Consider the following 18,195-nt stretch of genomic DNA (forward strand, 5'->3'; position numbering starts at 1 on the left):
TACGCACAGGGTACGCGGCTCTGCGTAGGCTACGCCGTAGGTTACGGCGTAGGTCCTACGCAGAACCATAAATTGGCCATTATTCACCTTCATCCCAGCTTGATCTTGATCTTTCCTTATTATGTTACATTTCTGTTCTGTTATGGTTTGCTGTTGAAAAAGTGCTAAAGCTGAACAAACAAGCAACCATCTGTGCATAAATAAGTAATTATTAATTCATGTTAATAAAAGAGAAAGTGATGCAAACATACAATTTATTTACCACCGAGTCATTACAAACTCAAATGACTTTCCTTACTATATTTCATTGTGGTACGATTAAGTGTTTTCCGGAACTCTACATGGATAAACAGTATGGAAAATAAATGAAAAACATTTCAAACAAACAAATCAAAAATGCATCTGACACTTGGAAAAACCATAGATAGAAAAACCAAATAATTAAAGGAATTTTTTGTATACTGCTGTACACAATCACAACAACTTTGTGATAACATCACAATGTTATATTGAATATTATGCATGCACAATGTTGGCCAAAAAGGATGTACATAACAAGGAAGATGTAAGAAACTGTTTTGCAGGTGAATATGCGTAATAAAAATGGGCTCGACCTCTAGAGACCCTCCGGTCCCCTTGAGTGACAATGTCACAATCTGCATCGTGTGAGAATACCCTGCTTTCTCAGTTCTGCGTCAGGCTTGCGCAAACACACAAGCTCGTTCACATACACAGACAGCGGCATTGTGCGGGCCAGCCCACTTCAGAGCTGTATTTAAGGGCCCCTCTTGCACAGTGCACTGAAGTTACAGACACACACACTTGTTCTGCAGTCAGCGTGTGTTCTCCATCCGTCTCTGTGCTCCGCTCTGACACGGCAACTCTGAGTTTCATCTGAAGGTATGAATTTACTCATAGTTTTATGTATGGAGTGTTGCATCCTTGCATTTAGGGATAAGGGGTAGTGTAAGAAATCAAATCTGTTTCTATTCTAGAAAATATATAGTATATGTAGGTCAACACCGGTAATATATAGGTCAGCTTATTTATTTCCTATTTTGTTTTTATTCATTGTCATTTGCAGATTTTTTGAAGCTCAGACTGTATTGAAAAAATAAACGTGTGTGTGAGAGAGAGTGTTATCTGGTTATATTGAGTGCATGTGATGTGATGCACTTGTAATTTCAAATGTGATATAATTATTGAGAAAATTAACTGACTCATTTTAAAATCCATGTATTGGTTTATTGAGATTGAGATATGAGATTTTTTTTATCTAAAAAAAATAAAAAATTGCATTAGTGGCAAATTGGCACTTTGGTAGATCAATTTTGAATGGAGGACAGAATTTAATAAGACAACACTGTTGGGAAAAGGGTTTTACTGGATGCGTGTGGACTGAATTGGAAGTCAAATAAAGATCAGAAAAAGGGAAAAGGGTTTTACTGGATGCGTGTGGACTGAATTGGAAGTCAAATAAAGATCAGAAAAATCCATATTATACATTTCAGCACAATTAGTTAATCACCTGGTATTCTTTATACACTTTTACACATGCAAATTCTTTATAGCCTACATTTTTTGTTTCTCTGTACTGTGCTGTATATTATATCTTTTGGCAGGAGGGACAGTTATATTTTAACTCTTAATTATTTGTTCCAGTGGTCTTTATGGTCTCTTTTTAATTGGTAAAATAAATATTTACTTTTACAACCCCCTTCAAAAATCAACAAGTAAAACAATTCCAGCCCATGTTTTTTTTGCAGCAAAGATTTTTTATGTATATTGACGTATGTCTTTGTTCTTTTCAGTCATGAACGCTGGGATCTGTGTGTGTGTGCTGCTGGCTGCGCTCTCCAGCAGCAATTGCTTTGCGCTCCCCACACACTCGCAGGAAGAGGGTCAATCCGACCGCGGCACTGTAGCAGAACACTACCGCCACACCCGCGCAGCGCCCCCTGGTGCACAACTCAACCTGCTGTCTGACACAGATGAGCGTGAAGACACCCGCAGCAGCCTCACTGAACTACTGGCCAGAATCATCACTGCCAAAGGTAGGATAACATTTTATTTCCACATTACCTTTTTGGCCAAGGGTAGTGAAAGGCTGCAAATATAGAGTAGATTTTTAATTTCTAAACTATTTTTAATTTCTGTCCATTCAGGTGCATACCGCAGAAGTCCGTCACTTAACAGCAGGTCCACTTCTCACAGGATAAAAGACAGAGACTATATGGGCTGGATGGACTTTGGCCGACGGAGCGCAGAGGAGTACGAATACACCTCATAAGACCCATTTAACCAGTCACATCAAACAACTGATCTGTAAAGAAACAGAATATCACCTGTCCAGAGCTCTACTACCACTTCAGTAAATTTGTTTGTATAATGAAGAAAATGCGATATGTGTCCACCTAAACATATTTATTTTGCAGAAAAAAATGAGTGAGAATGTAGTCTCTATTGCTTTTGTTCTCATAACTCGTGTATATATGAATTTTTCCTCACGTTAGACCGGTCTCTACAAATAAATCATGCCTTAAAGCCACAATATGGAAGAATTTTGTTGTGAAATATCCAAAAATCATTTGCACAGTGTGATATATTTCATGCAGTTGTGTACTTACATTATCCCAAATGTTCCCAAGAATGTGCAAATCCAGAGAAATTCCTATTTAAAATAATGGCCCGTCCCTTGTCTCCCTTGTATTTGTCGCATATCAGTGACTTAATATCCGGTGCTCCGCACTACCCTCAGTTTCCTGTTGTAGAAACTACGGCAACACGCAAATGCGGAAGTGGTTATAGTTATACAGCATCTAGGACGCAGCATCTGTTGTTCTCTTATTATGGGTCACGATTACTCTTTGGCGAGTAAAGGAAACCCAAAAAAGCGTAAACGTAGGCCAAATGAGGCAAGCAGGCTTATGGACAAACGAAGAAATAAAACAAGGATTAATATCGGCGTGGCGTTTTCTAAATGGAGAGAGCTTCGTGACCAACTTGGACTCCACAGAGACTCCACTCTCGCATGTGTTTTAATAGACTAGCACATTTTTTTATTGTACATGAAATACTCATGCACAGATTATTTGAATAGTTATGAATGCAGTTACCCTATGAAATACAGTATATGTCGCACAAAAATATGTAGCCAATAACGTTACTTGTAAATGCTGTGGGTTTGTTCCAATTTACTTTTTAAACGACAACTGTATGACTGTTTTAAACGGGTACAACTGTGTATGTAATTCCATTGCTAAGCTTGCAAGCTAATTCATTACGATGACATAAAATAAAATAAATTCATTACCTCGTCCGTGAACATGATGGGCGATCTCCTTACGCCTCTGGATGGTGAAAACGACATGTCCCATGATTCCACTCTCCTACATGACGTCATTTAGCTTCGCCTTTTGTTGTTGTTTCGAAAGTGCGCCATCTAGCGGTCCAAATATTCCATATTGTGGCTTTAACTCACTCATCTAACCTCTCAGTAGCTTTTGTAATTTATTTTCTGTCTTATAAATGTACTTTAAATGCCTCCAAGTAGGTTGCAGCACAAGTGCAATATAAAATAAAACCAAAGACACCACAGTTATTTTACTTTAAATGGGGAAAAGTGCAACGCTCTTGTGACGGAAGTCCCGCCTTTCAGTAAAAAAGAGCCAATCGTCAATAGACCAGCGATAGTCCGGTGGAGGAGCTTTGTAGAGTGTGTAACAGGCTTATGAACACAATCACAAAAAAACTCGGGTAGTGTTGTTTTAGCAGAATTTGAGAATTTATGGTACAGTTGATGTTTGGTTTAATCGTTGGAGGGAAATATGTTGTTTTATTGTGACCTTAGCGAGCAATTTTATATTTTATGACTGAAATATCTGCCTGGAGACGCTGCAAACGCGGCCACAAAGTGCGGAGACTTTCCGTAAAGATACTGTTATTAATTGTACGCACGTAAACATCGTGGAAAATTTATAAACCCAGAGTAATATTAGCTTTTGTTAGCATGTAGCTTCTGCGCTCCATCTTCTCCAAACCTATAACAGCTTAGTTTTGCCATCTACTGTATGTAGTGTTGAGAGACCGAGCTCACAGATTACAGTTAATGATCTTATTACAGACACTTTCTCTTATTCCCCCCCGAAGCTGAACGTCTAACATTACAGCACCAGCCATCAACGCCAAACCACTTTCCGTTTCCCGAGGGACCAATTACAGTTCAGGCAATAACACCCGATTCTGCTGTACCGAGAAACCCGGTGAGAAATGAAGCGAGACAGAGAACCACGTGCAGACAGTTAGACGGGAGCCGATGTTTTGTGGTTTATTACGCAAACACTCGAGTTAGCACATAATGGATGAATACGTAAGCATGAAGGGCTGCGCCAAACAAAAAGAGCCATTATGACACAGGTGTGCTTCAGTGAATGAGATTTCATCCTGTTACACAATATAAAGTGAAGCAATAAATGCAGGCTTACACACACAGCGCCTACAACATGAAAAGGTTTGCGGCAAGGGCAATTAAATGTGTTCTGGCAATAGACTCATTGTCTGAGCCAACTTGTCAATTATCTTCCTCTCACCCCCTCCCCACAGACAAACGCATCTTTAAAGTGTTTTCCACAAATGACTGTTACTAAGGTGTTTATTTGGACACTTTTTAACACAGGTAACTTTATACTTATTCTCTCAGTGGATTAAAAGTAGTACACATAGGCTACACAGAAGTGTTAGCTAATATTGATGGGCAGTATATCTGTATTAATCTTGCGGTTCATGAATCATTCATATTAATGAAAACTAATAAATAAAAGCTAACAAAGACTTTAAAGTCCACATGATATCAAAATGTACGTTTTTTTTCTTTTAGTATGAAGGATATCTTTAAAGTGGTTTACTCCAAAACAGTGACAAAATTTGTATTTAGGGGATAAGCAAACACTGTTGTCATGCATGACATAAATAACATATCACTGCTGTCACTCTTTTGTTTCTGTAGTAACGGTTTCATATTAAATCAAAATTTGGGAATCTATTAAGATTTTTTTTTTCAAAAAAATTTGAAGCTCAATATCTCAAAACTGCTCAGAATGACAAAAGAACATTATAATTCCAAGGTGGCAAGCTGTCAACATATTAAATCATTTAATACTGTATATATTCGAAAATCTATCTAGTCTATCAAGGGTTGGTCAAACCAGGCCAGAATATATGCACTGAAGTTTGGGTTAGAGGTTTATTAAACTAGGCCTATATTTATTTACTATATACAGCGCCATAAAACCAATTTCATATCATTTAAATGCTATAGTTTTAAAATCATAAAAAGGAAAAAGTTATCCTTTAAGTATCTCTACAAGGCCTACATACAAGGTTACATTTTAGGGTGAACTATCCCTGTACACTGGAGTACTATACAATAATAATTATGAACACTATGTAGAGACTTTTAACCATATAACAAAAAAATGGGGGAAAAAAACTGGGCTATCGAATGCAATAACATGCAGTTTTACACTTGTGCATCCACAATAACCTGCAGTGTTTCTATGGGCCCCCATATAATGAAAATGTATTTTCCTATTAACTCTGCCTATCTGACTTTAGTAATTCACATATTCTTTTTCTGTGACAACTTATTTACATTACGTGGTGTTTTTTCTTTACATTGTGTACATTTTGGGGCTTTTTTAAGAAAACAAAAAGGAAAAGTTTTTAAGAAAAGTGTTTATCACGTCAAATGTAAGGGAAAAAATTTGAAGCTCAATATCTCAAAACTGCTCAGAATTACAAAAGAACATTATAATTCCAAGGTGGCAAGCTGTCAACATATTAAATCATTTAATACTGTATATATTCGAAAATCTATCTAAAATCGGGAAAAAAACTGGGCTATCGAATGCAATAACATGCAGTTTTACACTTGTGCATCCACAATAACCTGCAGTGTTTCTATGGGCCCTCTTGTGTCAGAGAATGTCATCCAAATATCATCACATTAAAAATAAATAACTGCTGCTCTTCAGTATCAAGTGGTGTGTTTATCCTTCAGCAGTAATCTGGTCACAAGCATCCCTTCATGTCACATACATCTGCAAAACAAGGACCCTAAAGAGTTGCTGTCAGCTTCATTTGAAATACAATGACAACACAATTCAGAAACATGAACTGGCACTCAGATTTGTGCAGTGCATCAGTTACATTAAATTGTGACTTATGTTGTTTAAAGCAAAAGGGTTGCTAAACTAAAATGTTAGACACTATACTGTAAGTCAGATGTGCTACACATTTACTACTATGTCTACATGGACCTAAGAACTGAATTGAAGAATTGCACTAAAGATTGACATGATGATGTTGATGAAGTATGCCCTCTAGTGTTTAACAATGCATGGGGCATTTCAAAAAGAACTGAGAACATGTTTCTAAACTTTTTGTTTTGTTTGAAATATACATATAGGGATAGTTCACCCCAAAATAAAAATTCTTCATTAATCATTTACTCACCCTTATGTCATTCCAAGACATTTTTTTGACATACAATCATTAAGACATTTCTCAAAATACCATTTTTTTGTGTTCCACATACAGATTTTGAGGTTGAACAAAAGACCATTTTCTATTTTTGTGTACTATCACTTTAAAATGTACGTTAATTTACAATAATAGAAAAAAAACAAGAGTCACAAAATAATCTGACCTGGTTTATTGATTTAAATAAGAGCTTCTGAAATTCATGAACAAAAACTTCACATTTTAACCAGCATTTGGCCAGCTGTCATCACTTTCCTATTTTCTCATTTTTATAAGTTCAGTCTTTTGTTTTTGTTTTTCTAAAAAAGTTAGCATCTTCAAATCTTCTTTGCATATTTATCATTTACAATATACAACATCCTTTCAGTAATCTGATGAAATAAACACACCATTGAAATCAATGTTCAGTCATGGCAGAAACCGCTGTGGTTCTCAAACACATTCAACAAATGTCATACATTTCAACAACTGTATGTGCCTCCTCGACAATACATTACATATAATATGTCCTTCAAAGTTTACATCCTATATCTGCATTGTCATCTAGGTTAAAACCGTTAGGAAGTCAACACACAACACAGTTACGGTGTTTACGCCAATCCATACTGTAGCAGACAAAACTATAGGCTAATGATGACATCTGTCAAAAAAAGAGAAAAAAATGAAAGAAAAAGGCACTATGACTTCGTTTCTATTGCACTCTTGAAATCTTTAAAGCTTACAGAATACACTTCATATCCTTCACATACGAACAGTCAGTGGGCTTCAAAGCCACAACAGATATACAGCATTTTTTACATCCTTTTGCAATTCCTGTCAGATATTGATACTGCAGTTCCACATTAAGTCATACATCCACACACTTAAACAAATAAATAATGTTGGTCTGACACAAAATGACATTAAAAGCAACATGATTATCTTTCAATTTCAAACTGTAATAAAGTTTTTCCACACTGTGCCCTCATAGCTGTCTGAGAGGATAACAAGTAGGCCCATAGAGGTGTGCTAATACGCAAAACACCTCCGTGTCAACAGCGCCCTCTATTGAAAGTCATTTCATTTAGCTGCTTAGTTGCACTGTGATTTTGCATTTAACTGACAGGATTAGATGAAGCAAGGCTTCTGTAACAGTATCTATACTTTTATAGATTTCTGGCACAATTAAGGGGCATAAAGCTAAATCAGACCAATGCTGTATAAATGACAAGCTTTCATTGTTCATGTGTAGGCTAGCATTATCATTAAGGCGCTATCAGGCATAGACATATATAACTATATGCCGCATTCAAGCGCTCCAGGCACGTAGACGTGTCCGCCATCTTGGAACGGTCCACTGACGTCACTCACCGTTGACTAGAATGCCCCAACACTGCACAGCCATAGCTGTGAAAACCACGGGGATTAAATTCCCAAAAAATGGGATAACCTTTCGTTGTTGTCATGTGTAGTGTAGCAGATGTAATGTTTGAGTTTACACAACAATAAATATGTTTTCATAATCATACACAGTCAGCTTGATTTTGAGTGTTAACGGATCGGCTCGCCCCGTTCCAATATGGCGGACGACCTACTTATAGAGGCCCATAGAAACAGATGCTACTGCGGCATCTAGTTATTTATATGTATGCTATCAGTGCTCTTGCTAACCAATCTTGAAAAATACCACAAAGCAAAATAATAGTTGGGTTAGGAAGACCAGATTTACAACAAAAAAGTATTATGTCAATTTATGAAGTCAAAAAGTGCTTAAATTGAAAATTATCCTGACCAAGGAGCATGAATTTTCCAATCGGTTCATATGCTACATTTTTTCGCAGCTAGCAAGTGCAAAATGTCCATTTTTTCTTGAAATATACGATGACGCTGCTGAATGCATTGTGCTGTAAATGTTGGTCAGACAAGGAAAGAAAAAGGTTGGTATAGCTAGCATTATAACAAAATAATCTATACAATTATCATCATCGTCATAACAGGCACTGTTGCGTTGTCACAAGGATGATCTACTGTTGAAGGGGGACGACAGAGGGGCAACATTCACTTTTCGTTGAGGCTAGTTTGTCTATGTCGGCCAGGAGCCAACAGCAGATCCTCACTGGGAGGCCCCGGGCCCTTCATAGCCATTCTAGCCCCGACCATAGCTGGGTAACTGCGGTTTCTTCTCATCCCTGAATTCAACACTGGCAGTCCCACTATGGGGGACGTCACCACACCGTGGGCCCCAAACGGTGGTCCCGGCCCTCCCATCCCCACCATGGACCCTGGGGTAAGAGTTCTGGGAGCCAGGCTAAACCTCTTCACCTTGTCTACCAGTCGCAGGTTCTGCACACTAACCTCAGTCTGAGACTGCGGGTCCGATCGAGCCCTTTCATCCGCCTCACGCACCTCCTTCAGGATAGAGCTGGCCGGCCTCGAAGCCAGGAACGTTTCGTAGGGGGAGTCTGAGGGGCTGTAGTCTACAGGTAAGACGGGACTGGTGAGTTTAGATTTGCTGGGGGAGTTAGGAGGGGTGGAGGGAAGGGTGTCTGTGCCTGGATGAGTGGGGGTGGTGAATGAGCAGGGTTCTGGCGCAGGCGCTCGATCCACCCGGTCCCAGCTGTGAGGGTTATAGACAGCAGCAGATATACCTCTCTCCTGTAGGAGGCGCACTAGGCCCAGAGAGGTACTGGTGGTCTTGGTAGAGTCACGGAGGTTGGTGAAGCTCTCCGCCAGGCTGAGCCGGCGAGGTGTGCAGGGGGTGGACACAGGGGTTGAACGCAGGCTGCTGTGGGATATCACGCAGGAGGCCAGTGAAGGACCTGACAACAGGCTGGGAAAGAAAAACTTGATCAGATTCTAATGTCTGGCTGTAGATGCAGCATGCCAAACCGTGCACTTGTTATTTTGCTGTCCGTATTTCAAACCAAAATCCAAGAAAAGGTCCTTGATTGGAGAAAGTTTGATGTACTTAAGTTTAGAACTTTCTTTGGCACAAAGTAATAATGTAATAATGTACTGTATAAATTTTTTTGATGCATTAAAGCCGCAAAGCACAACTTTTGCCTCTCTATCGCCATCTTTGTGTGAAACATCAAACTGCAGGTTAATTTACATACATTTACGTATGTGTAGAAAAAACCTAAAACCTGAAATACATGTTTTTATAAAGCAGTGAATTGGGATGAAGTAAGGAGACTTTTCAACACAGATTTTTATGTACTTCAATAACTAATTTTTATTTTTAACCAAAAAGTTACAAATTGCAATTTTAAATACAAAATTAAATGAGCAAATACTAAATTAGCATATTAGACTAAAGAAATGATGCCAGAGCTTTTCTCAGAACTAACTTCAATTTTCTCAACCACATTATGTCCAAATACATTTGTTCTTCATTTTGATATTTATTACTTTATCATTATTAACTTTTTGCAGAATGTTTTGCTTGAAAATGGTCTTGTGCTGTTGCTTTTTTAAATAAACGCCACTTGGTTTAGCATGTTTTTATCTAACAGCATGACATTTAAGTGTGTCTTATGTGTCCACATAATTGTTGGGCTAGTGTAAGACACCTGTACGTTCACAGGAACAGACTGTTGACATTAAAGATGTTCCAAACCTCAGAATATCTCTATACTGTTACACAACGTGATCAGACACATTTTAAATCTTGACACCTGTTAGCATTCATAACTCTCATGAACTCAGAACTGAACCACAAAAATATGATTCATGACTAAATACATGTCTACAGCTTGAGTTCTTTACACATAAATCTGTCACGTCAGTACAGTCTTTCACAAATGGACTCTGGTGTAAGTAAGGAAACATCCCACACAACAGTTATTACGGCATTCGAGTGGTTTGAGTTTGGTTAGAGAATAGCAACACTCCCACAACAGTTCCCTATCAGCACCAGGCTTGTCATGCTATTTCTTCTCACCCCAAGGGGGCGGTGTTCAGTGAGCTTGTTCTATGCCCGTGACCAGAACGACATGATAAAGAGCCGCTTCCTCATCCTCATCATATGACCTGCAGAGAGCCAACCACACAGCTGTACTGGCTGCCATAGACATGAGCTATCTGTCAGGAGAATTACATCTTAACAACACAGACCCTGACCCAATGCCACACTCAATGTGGTCTGAACCTCGTGAGCTTGTCGTCCTAATGATTGCAGGGTCCCTCATTTGTCACTTCATGGTTACAATTGCCCACTTTATAGCCCACAGTCAGTAAAATTATAGTCTTTATATTTTTATATATAAAACTACTGCAAACTCAAAAGTAAAAACAATTTCAGGAGTGATGTAAGACGGACTGATGCGGTTGTACCTGGGTGTGACTCTGGTGAGCTCATCTGAAGGGTGAAGTATCCTGCAGGTAGTGAAAGTGTACGTTGAGCTGGTGTGAGACACACATTTACCAGGGAAATGCACTGGGGACAGCGAAAGAGGACAGAGGTCAGTACACAGCAACACAACAACACACACAAACATACTAATATAACTACGCAGGGAAAGTTAAACTGCTTCAGGCTCTGATCACACTTCATGCAATGTAATGACACTCACTGCAAGCTACTGCTGTGCCAGCAGAGATTGGATCTTAAATAAAAATACACCCAAATTGTGACGTTATGCATGTGTGTTTTGTCCTGATGCAGTTTTAAACAGATTTATAAAGCAGGAGAGAATAGCAGGAAAAGAGCAAAGATCAAATCAATCAATAATGAAATCTGTTATTACAGACAAGCAAGATTAATGTACATCAGCTGGCATTATCATTCAATAATTCTGAATTGGCTTCAAAGGGTAAATTCACCTAAACATTGATACACACCTGAATATGAAATAATTCATGTTGTTCCAAACCCATATAACTTCCTTTTTATATTGAACAAAATGGTAAATTGTAGCGATTCACATGCCCGCTCTTAGAGCAAATCTAACATCACTGATGTCAATAGTGTTTGGTCCTGAGATTTGGCATTAAATGATATTTACAACCTTTTTTGTGTTCAAACTTTTGTATGCGACTTTTGTAGTTCTGTTTTTTTTTATTTTGGAGTTTGATGGACCCACTCTGTTTTCACTTTCATTTTAGTGAATAGAGTCCTAAGAATGATTTTTAAAAAATCACCTTTTGTGCTAAGGGTAAGTCATATGGGTTAGGAATCGGATGACAGAAAGCAAATGATGACAGAATTTTTGTTAGTTAATTTTGGGAAACACTATATAGTTCATAGCCTGTCCAGTATGTGTGTGCAACTGTGTACAAAACTGCAGATACTTTAGCTCTGGATTAGCACTGGCTAATGTATCTATCAGGTCTGACTTTGAAAGCATGTGAAGTGAGTTTGTGTGGTGTGAATGTGACTCTCTGCTCATTGCTCAGTGACGCAAGAGTCTGTTCCCTCACATGACCACAGCTCTCACACCACAGATTTAAATAGAGCTCTGACATTCAATCCTTCAAAACACACTCAAACCTCTGGCTGATGTTAGTTACATGCTGGTGTGATGTGTGTAAAGGGCATCCACGGGTGTGTGTGTGTGTTGTACAGATGAGTTACAAACAATATACTGTTGACACTATAATGTAGCTACAGCTCACATACAGGTACAGTATAACTGGGAAAACGTGGGCTTTGAGTGCATGCAAAGTACAGTTAGGGCCATAAATATTTGGACAGAGGCACATTTTTTGTTATTTTAGCTGTGTATCAATATGTTTTCGAGTTACAGTTTTATAATAGATATTGTCTTAAAGTGCACACTCTCAGCTTTATTTAGAGTGTATTCACATCCAGATTAGCTGAAGGATTTAGGAATAGGAGCGGCCAAATCAACAATTTGGGACATTCTGGGGGGAAAAAAACACACCGCTGAGCTCAGTAACAAAACAATCCTAGGCGTCCATATGAGATCAAAGTGGTGGATGATGACATTATCCTCTCCATGATGAAGAAAAACACCTTCACAACGTCCGGACAAGTGAAGAACACTCTCCAAGAGGTACATATGTCAATGTTTGTCAATCAAAACAATAAAGAGAATACAAGGAAAAAATAGAGAGGGTTCACAACAAGGTGCAAAGGCCTCAAGAATAGGATGGGTACATTAGACTTCTGAAATAGCCGAACAAGCTCTAGAAAGCATTTTTTTGGAGAGATCAAATTAATTTCAGCCTGCATAAGACTAAAAAGAATAAAAGATATGGAGAAGGCTTGGAATATCTCATGATATGAGCATACAACATCTTCAGTAAAATAGTGTTCAGGCAGTGTGATTCCATTTCCATGCATGACGTCCTCAGGCACTGGGTCACTGGTGTTTTTTTGGTGATGTAACAGAAGACAGAAGCATCCGGATTAATTCTTCACTTGTCTGGAAGTTGTGAAGATGTTTTTCTTTATCATGGAGAGGATAATGTCATCATCCACCACTTTTATCTCATATGGACGCCCAGGATTGTTTTGTTACTGAGCTCAGCGGTGTGTTTTTTTCCCCCCAGAATGTCCCAAATTGTTGATTTGGCCGCTCTTAATGTTCCTGGCATCTTTCTGACGGATGTGTAGTGTTTTTAAAATCTAACTATGGTCTGTTTCACTTGCATGGAGATCTCCCTGAACCCCATGATGTGGGTTCACAGCAACAGCTTCCAAATGCAAACACCACATGTAGAATCAACTCCAGACCTTTAACATGCTTCATTTATGACAAAATTATTTAAGGAAAAGCCCATACATGTGAATAAAACAGCTTTTTACAGCAATTACTTTTGGTCCCTTGAAAAAGGGGGGAGCTTCATATTAAAGAGCTGTAATTCCTAAATCCTTCAGCTAATCTGGATGTGAATACACTCTAAATAAAGCTGAGAGTGTGCACTTTAAGACAATATCCATTATAAAACTGTAACTCGAAAACATATTGATACACAGCTAAAATAACAAAAAATGTGCCTCTGTCCAAATATTTATGGCCCTAACTGTATGTATATGTTCCTTTTACTGTGATATAATTCTGGAAATGCAGGTAAGAAGGGAGTTTTAGCTGAGATGAATTAGCAAGAATTGAAAAAAGGAATTTAAGGATGAATTTCATGAGTACTGAAAATGAGAATAAAGTCCATCTTAAAAAGTTGAGCTGAGGTAGCTTCACAAATCCTTAAAAAAACGTAATATTAACAATATGAAACTTGATTTATAAGACTAAATATTATTCTAAAACAACTATTTTGGTAAACAAGTGTACAAGTCTCATAACCTCACACAACCCGGACATGTTTACTGTAAAATTTCACCCTAAATGAGGTCATGACTTATCTGTTCGAATCATATATTATCCGCGTTCAGGGTTGAGAGATTAAACGATACGCAAGCTAGAGACTGAGGAATATTTGGCTAATTTTAAGATAAATTGAGTCAACTAAAATGAAACATTTAGGAAAATTATCTGAAAAAGCAAGTTTTAGTGCTAATGGAATGCTAAGTCACTAATGAAATATGTCACATATACACACATAGCTGCTGTTCTTCTGAAACCTCAGATGTCCATATTGACTGTTTTTGAGGGAATGGAGAAAACACTGTAATTTTAAAATGTTGTCAAAGTACTTTTTAATACTTTTTATTGGATAGATTTTTGGAAAACAAAATATTTGACAAATAGAAAGGGTGATTAATAATGATTAATGACAAAAAATACAAATATGGAGATACAAGGTTTCAGAAGGACAGCAGCGATATCTGGCCTCTGTAAACTTGACTATTCTCTGTATGGTCACCTATTCTCTATAAACTCATTTACACTCTATTCTCATTTTTCAGTATATATCAGGATCAAGAGAGATGATTTTTAGGCGGAATGACAGTAAAATGGTTAAATAAAAAGTCTATACTCAAAACAACATGGCAGCTGTCATCACAGATGAGGTAGTGCTTGACGTGCAGCGGCTGTGTGCAATCTGCAGCTGAACAGGGAGAGAACCAGCTCATCCCAGACCCTCACAGGCTGCACACAAACAGCAGGGGATTGTGGGTACTCCACTGGTGCAGCGAATTGTTTTTAGTGGGTTTTTCATCCCAACCCCTCCCAGTGCCTGTCTGTGGGGTTACGAGGGTCTCTCACCAGATGAGACCTCCTCATCTTCTGCCTCCCCTCGGTCTCGCCCCACACCAGGGCTCCCTCCGTTCTCTTTGATATGCTCCTCGTGACTGTGGGAATTGTCGGTACGTGGTCGTCGGGAAGCAGGTGAGCAGGGCAGAGAGCCCAGCTCAGAGATAGATGTGCCGGATAGGGAATGCTGTCCTGGATCGTCTTCCTCCAGGTCGGTGAACCGGAAAACCTCCTGCAGGTCCAGATCCAGCGGACGGAAGCCCTTGGTCACCACGCCCGGCCGGGTGTCGAGGATGCCGCCCAAGTGGGGCTGGGCTAACTGCTGCCATGCGTGCAGAGTGGCCGAACCTGAGGAGAGAGTAGAGATTAGATCACAGATAAAAACATTAAAAGAAATAAAAGCAAAAAAGTGATGTTGTTGTTGATCATTTTTAAAAGAATGTCTAATATTCACAAGAACTTTTAAATAATCTATGAGTATTTAAACTGTCATGGCATTTACATGTTGTGACTTTATTGCTGATGGTTAATGAGGATGATATATTTCAGACCCTGTACCGCAGGTTCTGTCTAGGGTGCATTATGATTCTGGACTGAAATTGGTTTAAAAAAATCAACATTTTAATAATGTATGTTCAGTTTGTGGGTATTTATTATTAATAATATATTTTTTAATATCATGATACGGGTCATGATCATATAATTCTTTGTTAAATTATTTATCATTATTATTTAATGATAATTATTTAATGAATGATCCTTGAAATCATTCTTATTTTTTATTCAGGTGTTCCTTCTGTATTTAGTAGGTTAGTAGATTTTTGCTGCATTCACTAAACCAGTTTCATGAGGTGCATAAAGAAGGTCTCATGTACGTTGAGCACAGCTGTACCAGTTGCCTTTTTTATTTTAGTTCATATGTTACAAATGTAATTCTGAACGTTTAATAAAATGCAAGACATTTTGCTATGAATGTTATAATTTTGCTTTATTTTAAATGAACTCACATGTGCCCACACTATTACCTGCTAGTGTAAGATTAAATCTGTCATGTTTAATGATTGTGTTATGAACAGAATAAAGAAAGAGAAAATGAGGAAAATTAAAATTTGTGTTTATTACAGAGCTATAAACACACAGAAAAGACTGGAAAAGAAGGAAAAACAAGAAAACAAAATAAGTTTCAAACATTGACAAAAAAATTGGGAAAAATTAAAATATGAGCAAAAAACAGGCTTAGACGAATATACTAAACTATGAAAACTAAAAGGGTTTCTGAGTTTCCTAGTATAATGTATTATTGATAATAGGTTGCCAGTGAAGCTGCTTTGTTTATCCATTCGCTATGACCAGCAGGGGGCGCTAGAGAGCTATTTCCAACCCCACAGTTACAGTTGGCTTCTTTTATATTTTACAGCATGACCTAAAACAAAATTGTTGTAGCCTTTGATATACAAAGCTACATAAATTAAATTATCCTGTTGCCGATGTAATTAAACAAAAAAGAAAAATGTTCGGAAATAAAGACAGTAAAAATGCTTTTTGAGTTTCTACCAAAAAGTGCATTGTGGGTCATTTTGCTTGTGCAAAGTTCTATTCACAGCAAATCTTAATTTTTAATCATGAAAAACATGCTTGGCAAAGCTTTTAATACATCTCCATTTAAAGTAATACATCTCTATTTTCTAGTGCATGAGAATAGCAATGACAAGGTCATAACGTTATCTGAAAAATATCATTATGCACTAATGTTGTTTTTATCCCAACACTATAGGATTTTTATCAAATTCGTCAGATACCAAAAATGGAAATATTTGATTGAACCTATGGCTTTGAACTTAACCTATTCTATGCACTACTCAAATTTACTACCTGTGTATTTGTGTGTATTTAAATCTCAAACAAGCAGCGAGGCTGTGCGTGTCTGAAATAAAAGGAGTGTGGTGTGGACAGGTCCTCAACGCTGTGGTGCATTAGCGTCCACAGAGCATCTATCAGTAAGAAGGGGAATGGGCGGGGTTTGACTCGTTCACCTTCCAGAGGTTTGACGATCTGAAGCTTCTCGGGCAGGTAGGATCGGGTGCTGTAGATGGAGTAAACCGAGTGCAGGGTTCCCAGAGACATGATGCTCTCTGTTGGAGTCAGAGGACCACCATCTTCACTGCCACTTCCACAGTCTCGCTCCTCGAACGAATGCTTCTTCCCTTCTGCCAGGGCCAAAAGTTTGCGCTCTCGTTCCTCCTCGAAAAAGCGCCGCTCGCACAGGTAGTTGTCTCGACGGAGGGAAAGACGGCGCAGCGCCGCCTCCAGGTCACGGGACCCGGGGGTGCCAGGTGTGCCAGGCTTCTTGTTGAAATCATCGGAGCTGGACACAAATATTAGAGAGAACCACAAAATTAGGCTTTCTCTTGCTCTGTGGTCTAAAATTTATTTTATACAAATTTTTTTTACATTTTTATCAAGACATTTAATATGTTTATCAAGATCATTGGGGATCACTGCTGAGCTGAAGATTTGAGGTTTTTTTATTAAAAAAAAACTTTTTTTTTTTTAAATTTAGTACCTTTAACAAATACACAATACACATTTACTTGTAAATCATAGACTTCTATTTTTAAATAAAGCTAACTATGACAACTACAAAATTAAAACAACCCCAAAACTTAAAATGTACCTTTTTTCCTAGAATTCATTTAAAGAATTATTTAAAATTTGTTTAATATTAGAATTAAATATGATTTACTGTATGAATATTTTTTAAATTAAAAACACTCCTCCTACTTCGCACGATGGCTTAGTAAGTATAACAATTTCCTGTAAGTGTACATCAGAAAGCTCTTACCCGTTAAGTGATTGGGTGTCCAGCAGTAGACTGCTGGTTCGGTTGTCCATTTCGCTTCCGTCCCCTCCGTACATGCTTGATCTGGGCGTGCTTAGACAGCTGGATCCCCTGGAGTTCATACAGGACGTCTGATTGGACCCTGGGATGTTCTGTGGGGAGGGACCCATGGAGCGCTGTCGAACCGACTTGTTGACATTACGCACTGTCTGAAACACACGCTTTGGTTGTAACCTGGACAAATAGAAAAGATATATATCCAAATAAACATATATAATAAATAATGAACGCACAAGTGCACAAACAGAAAATCTCTGGACATACAGCGTACGAATTACTGAAACACGCAGAGACATACACAGGCTTTATTATGCATTTTCTGTATAAGGCAGCCTTCATATTAAAATGTATATTTTGAATATTGTACACAAAAATACTTCATTCATATTATTGTCCCAATGACCTTTCTTTTTGTGTTTTAAAATAAAACTAAGTCAGACCCATGATTTGGGGCATGAGTTACAGGAAGTGACACACAAACACACCTTTGCTCCTCTACCTCTGGATCAGACATCTCGATCTCTTTCCGCATCGTACCTTCAATTTCAGCAGCTAAAGAGTCCTGTAACACGCAGACATATTTAATTCATGTAAGCCAGCGACTTAAGAGTGATGCAGTGTGTATTCCTCTATCACAGACTTACTGTTATTAACTGA

At 38.2% G+C, this 18,195-nt stretch overlaps 2 protein-coding genes across 7 annotated transcripts in view; one reads left to right on the top strand and one right to left on the bottom strand.

Annotated features, from left to right (window-relative positions):
* Nucleotides 1-783: 783 nt before the first annotated feature.
* ccka (cholecystokinin a) lies at nt 784-6,019 on the top strand. The gene is made up of 3 exons (XM_057340037.1): nt 784-900; nt 1,812-2,054; nt 2,166-6,019. The coding sequence occupies exons 2-3, from the start codon at nt 1,814-1,816 to the stop codon at nt 2,288-2,290; spliced, it is 366 nt and encodes a 121-aa protein (XP_057196020.1). The 5' UTR covers nt 784-900; nt 1,812-1,813; the 3' UTR covers nt 2,291-6,019.
* A 653-nt stretch (nt 6,020-6,672) lies between these two features.
* trak1a (trafficking protein, kinesin binding 1a) overlaps nt 6,673-18,195 on the bottom strand; it is a 52,510-nt gene continuing 40,987 nt past the window's right edge. For 5 of the 6 annotated variants that reach the window (XM_057339565.1, XM_057339561.1, XM_057339564.1 and 2 more), the window contains 6 exons: nt 18,024-18,100; nt 17,482-17,712; nt 16,673-17,004; nt 14,652-14,987; nt 10,855-10,957; nt 6,673-9,349 (listed from right to left, as the gene is read on the bottom strand). In XM_057339565.1, the coding sequence (XP_057195548.1) occupies nt 8,578-9,349; nt 10,855-10,957; nt 14,652-14,987; nt 16,673-17,004; nt 17,482-17,712; nt 18,024-18,100 (1,851 nt within the window). In that variant the 3' untranslated portion in view covers nt 6,673-8,577. Of the gene's footprint in view, nt 9,350-10,462; nt 10,552-10,854; nt 10,958-14,651; nt 14,988-16,672; nt 17,005-17,481; nt 17,713-18,023; nt 18,101-18,195 lie in introns of all 6 variants that reach the window. The other variant, XM_057339566.1, reaches the window with a different exon arrangement.

Source organism: Triplophysa rosa, linkage group LG8 (genome assembly GCF_024868665.1).
Source record: "Triplophysa rosa linkage group LG8, Trosa_1v2, whole genome shotgun sequence".
NCBI classification, from domain to species: Eukaryota; Metazoa; Chordata; class Actinopteri; order Cypriniformes; family Nemacheilidae; genus Triplophysa; species Triplophysa rosa.

Coding starts and splice junctions, on each gene's coding strand:
- ccka (XM_057340037.1), top strand. CDS start 1,814: ATGAACGCTGGGATCTGTGTGTGTGTGCTGCTGGCTGCGCTCTCCAGC. Junction 2,055..2,165: donor CAGAATCATCACTGCCAAAG/GTAGGATAACAT, acceptor CTGTCCATTCAG/GTGCATACCGCAGAAGTCCG.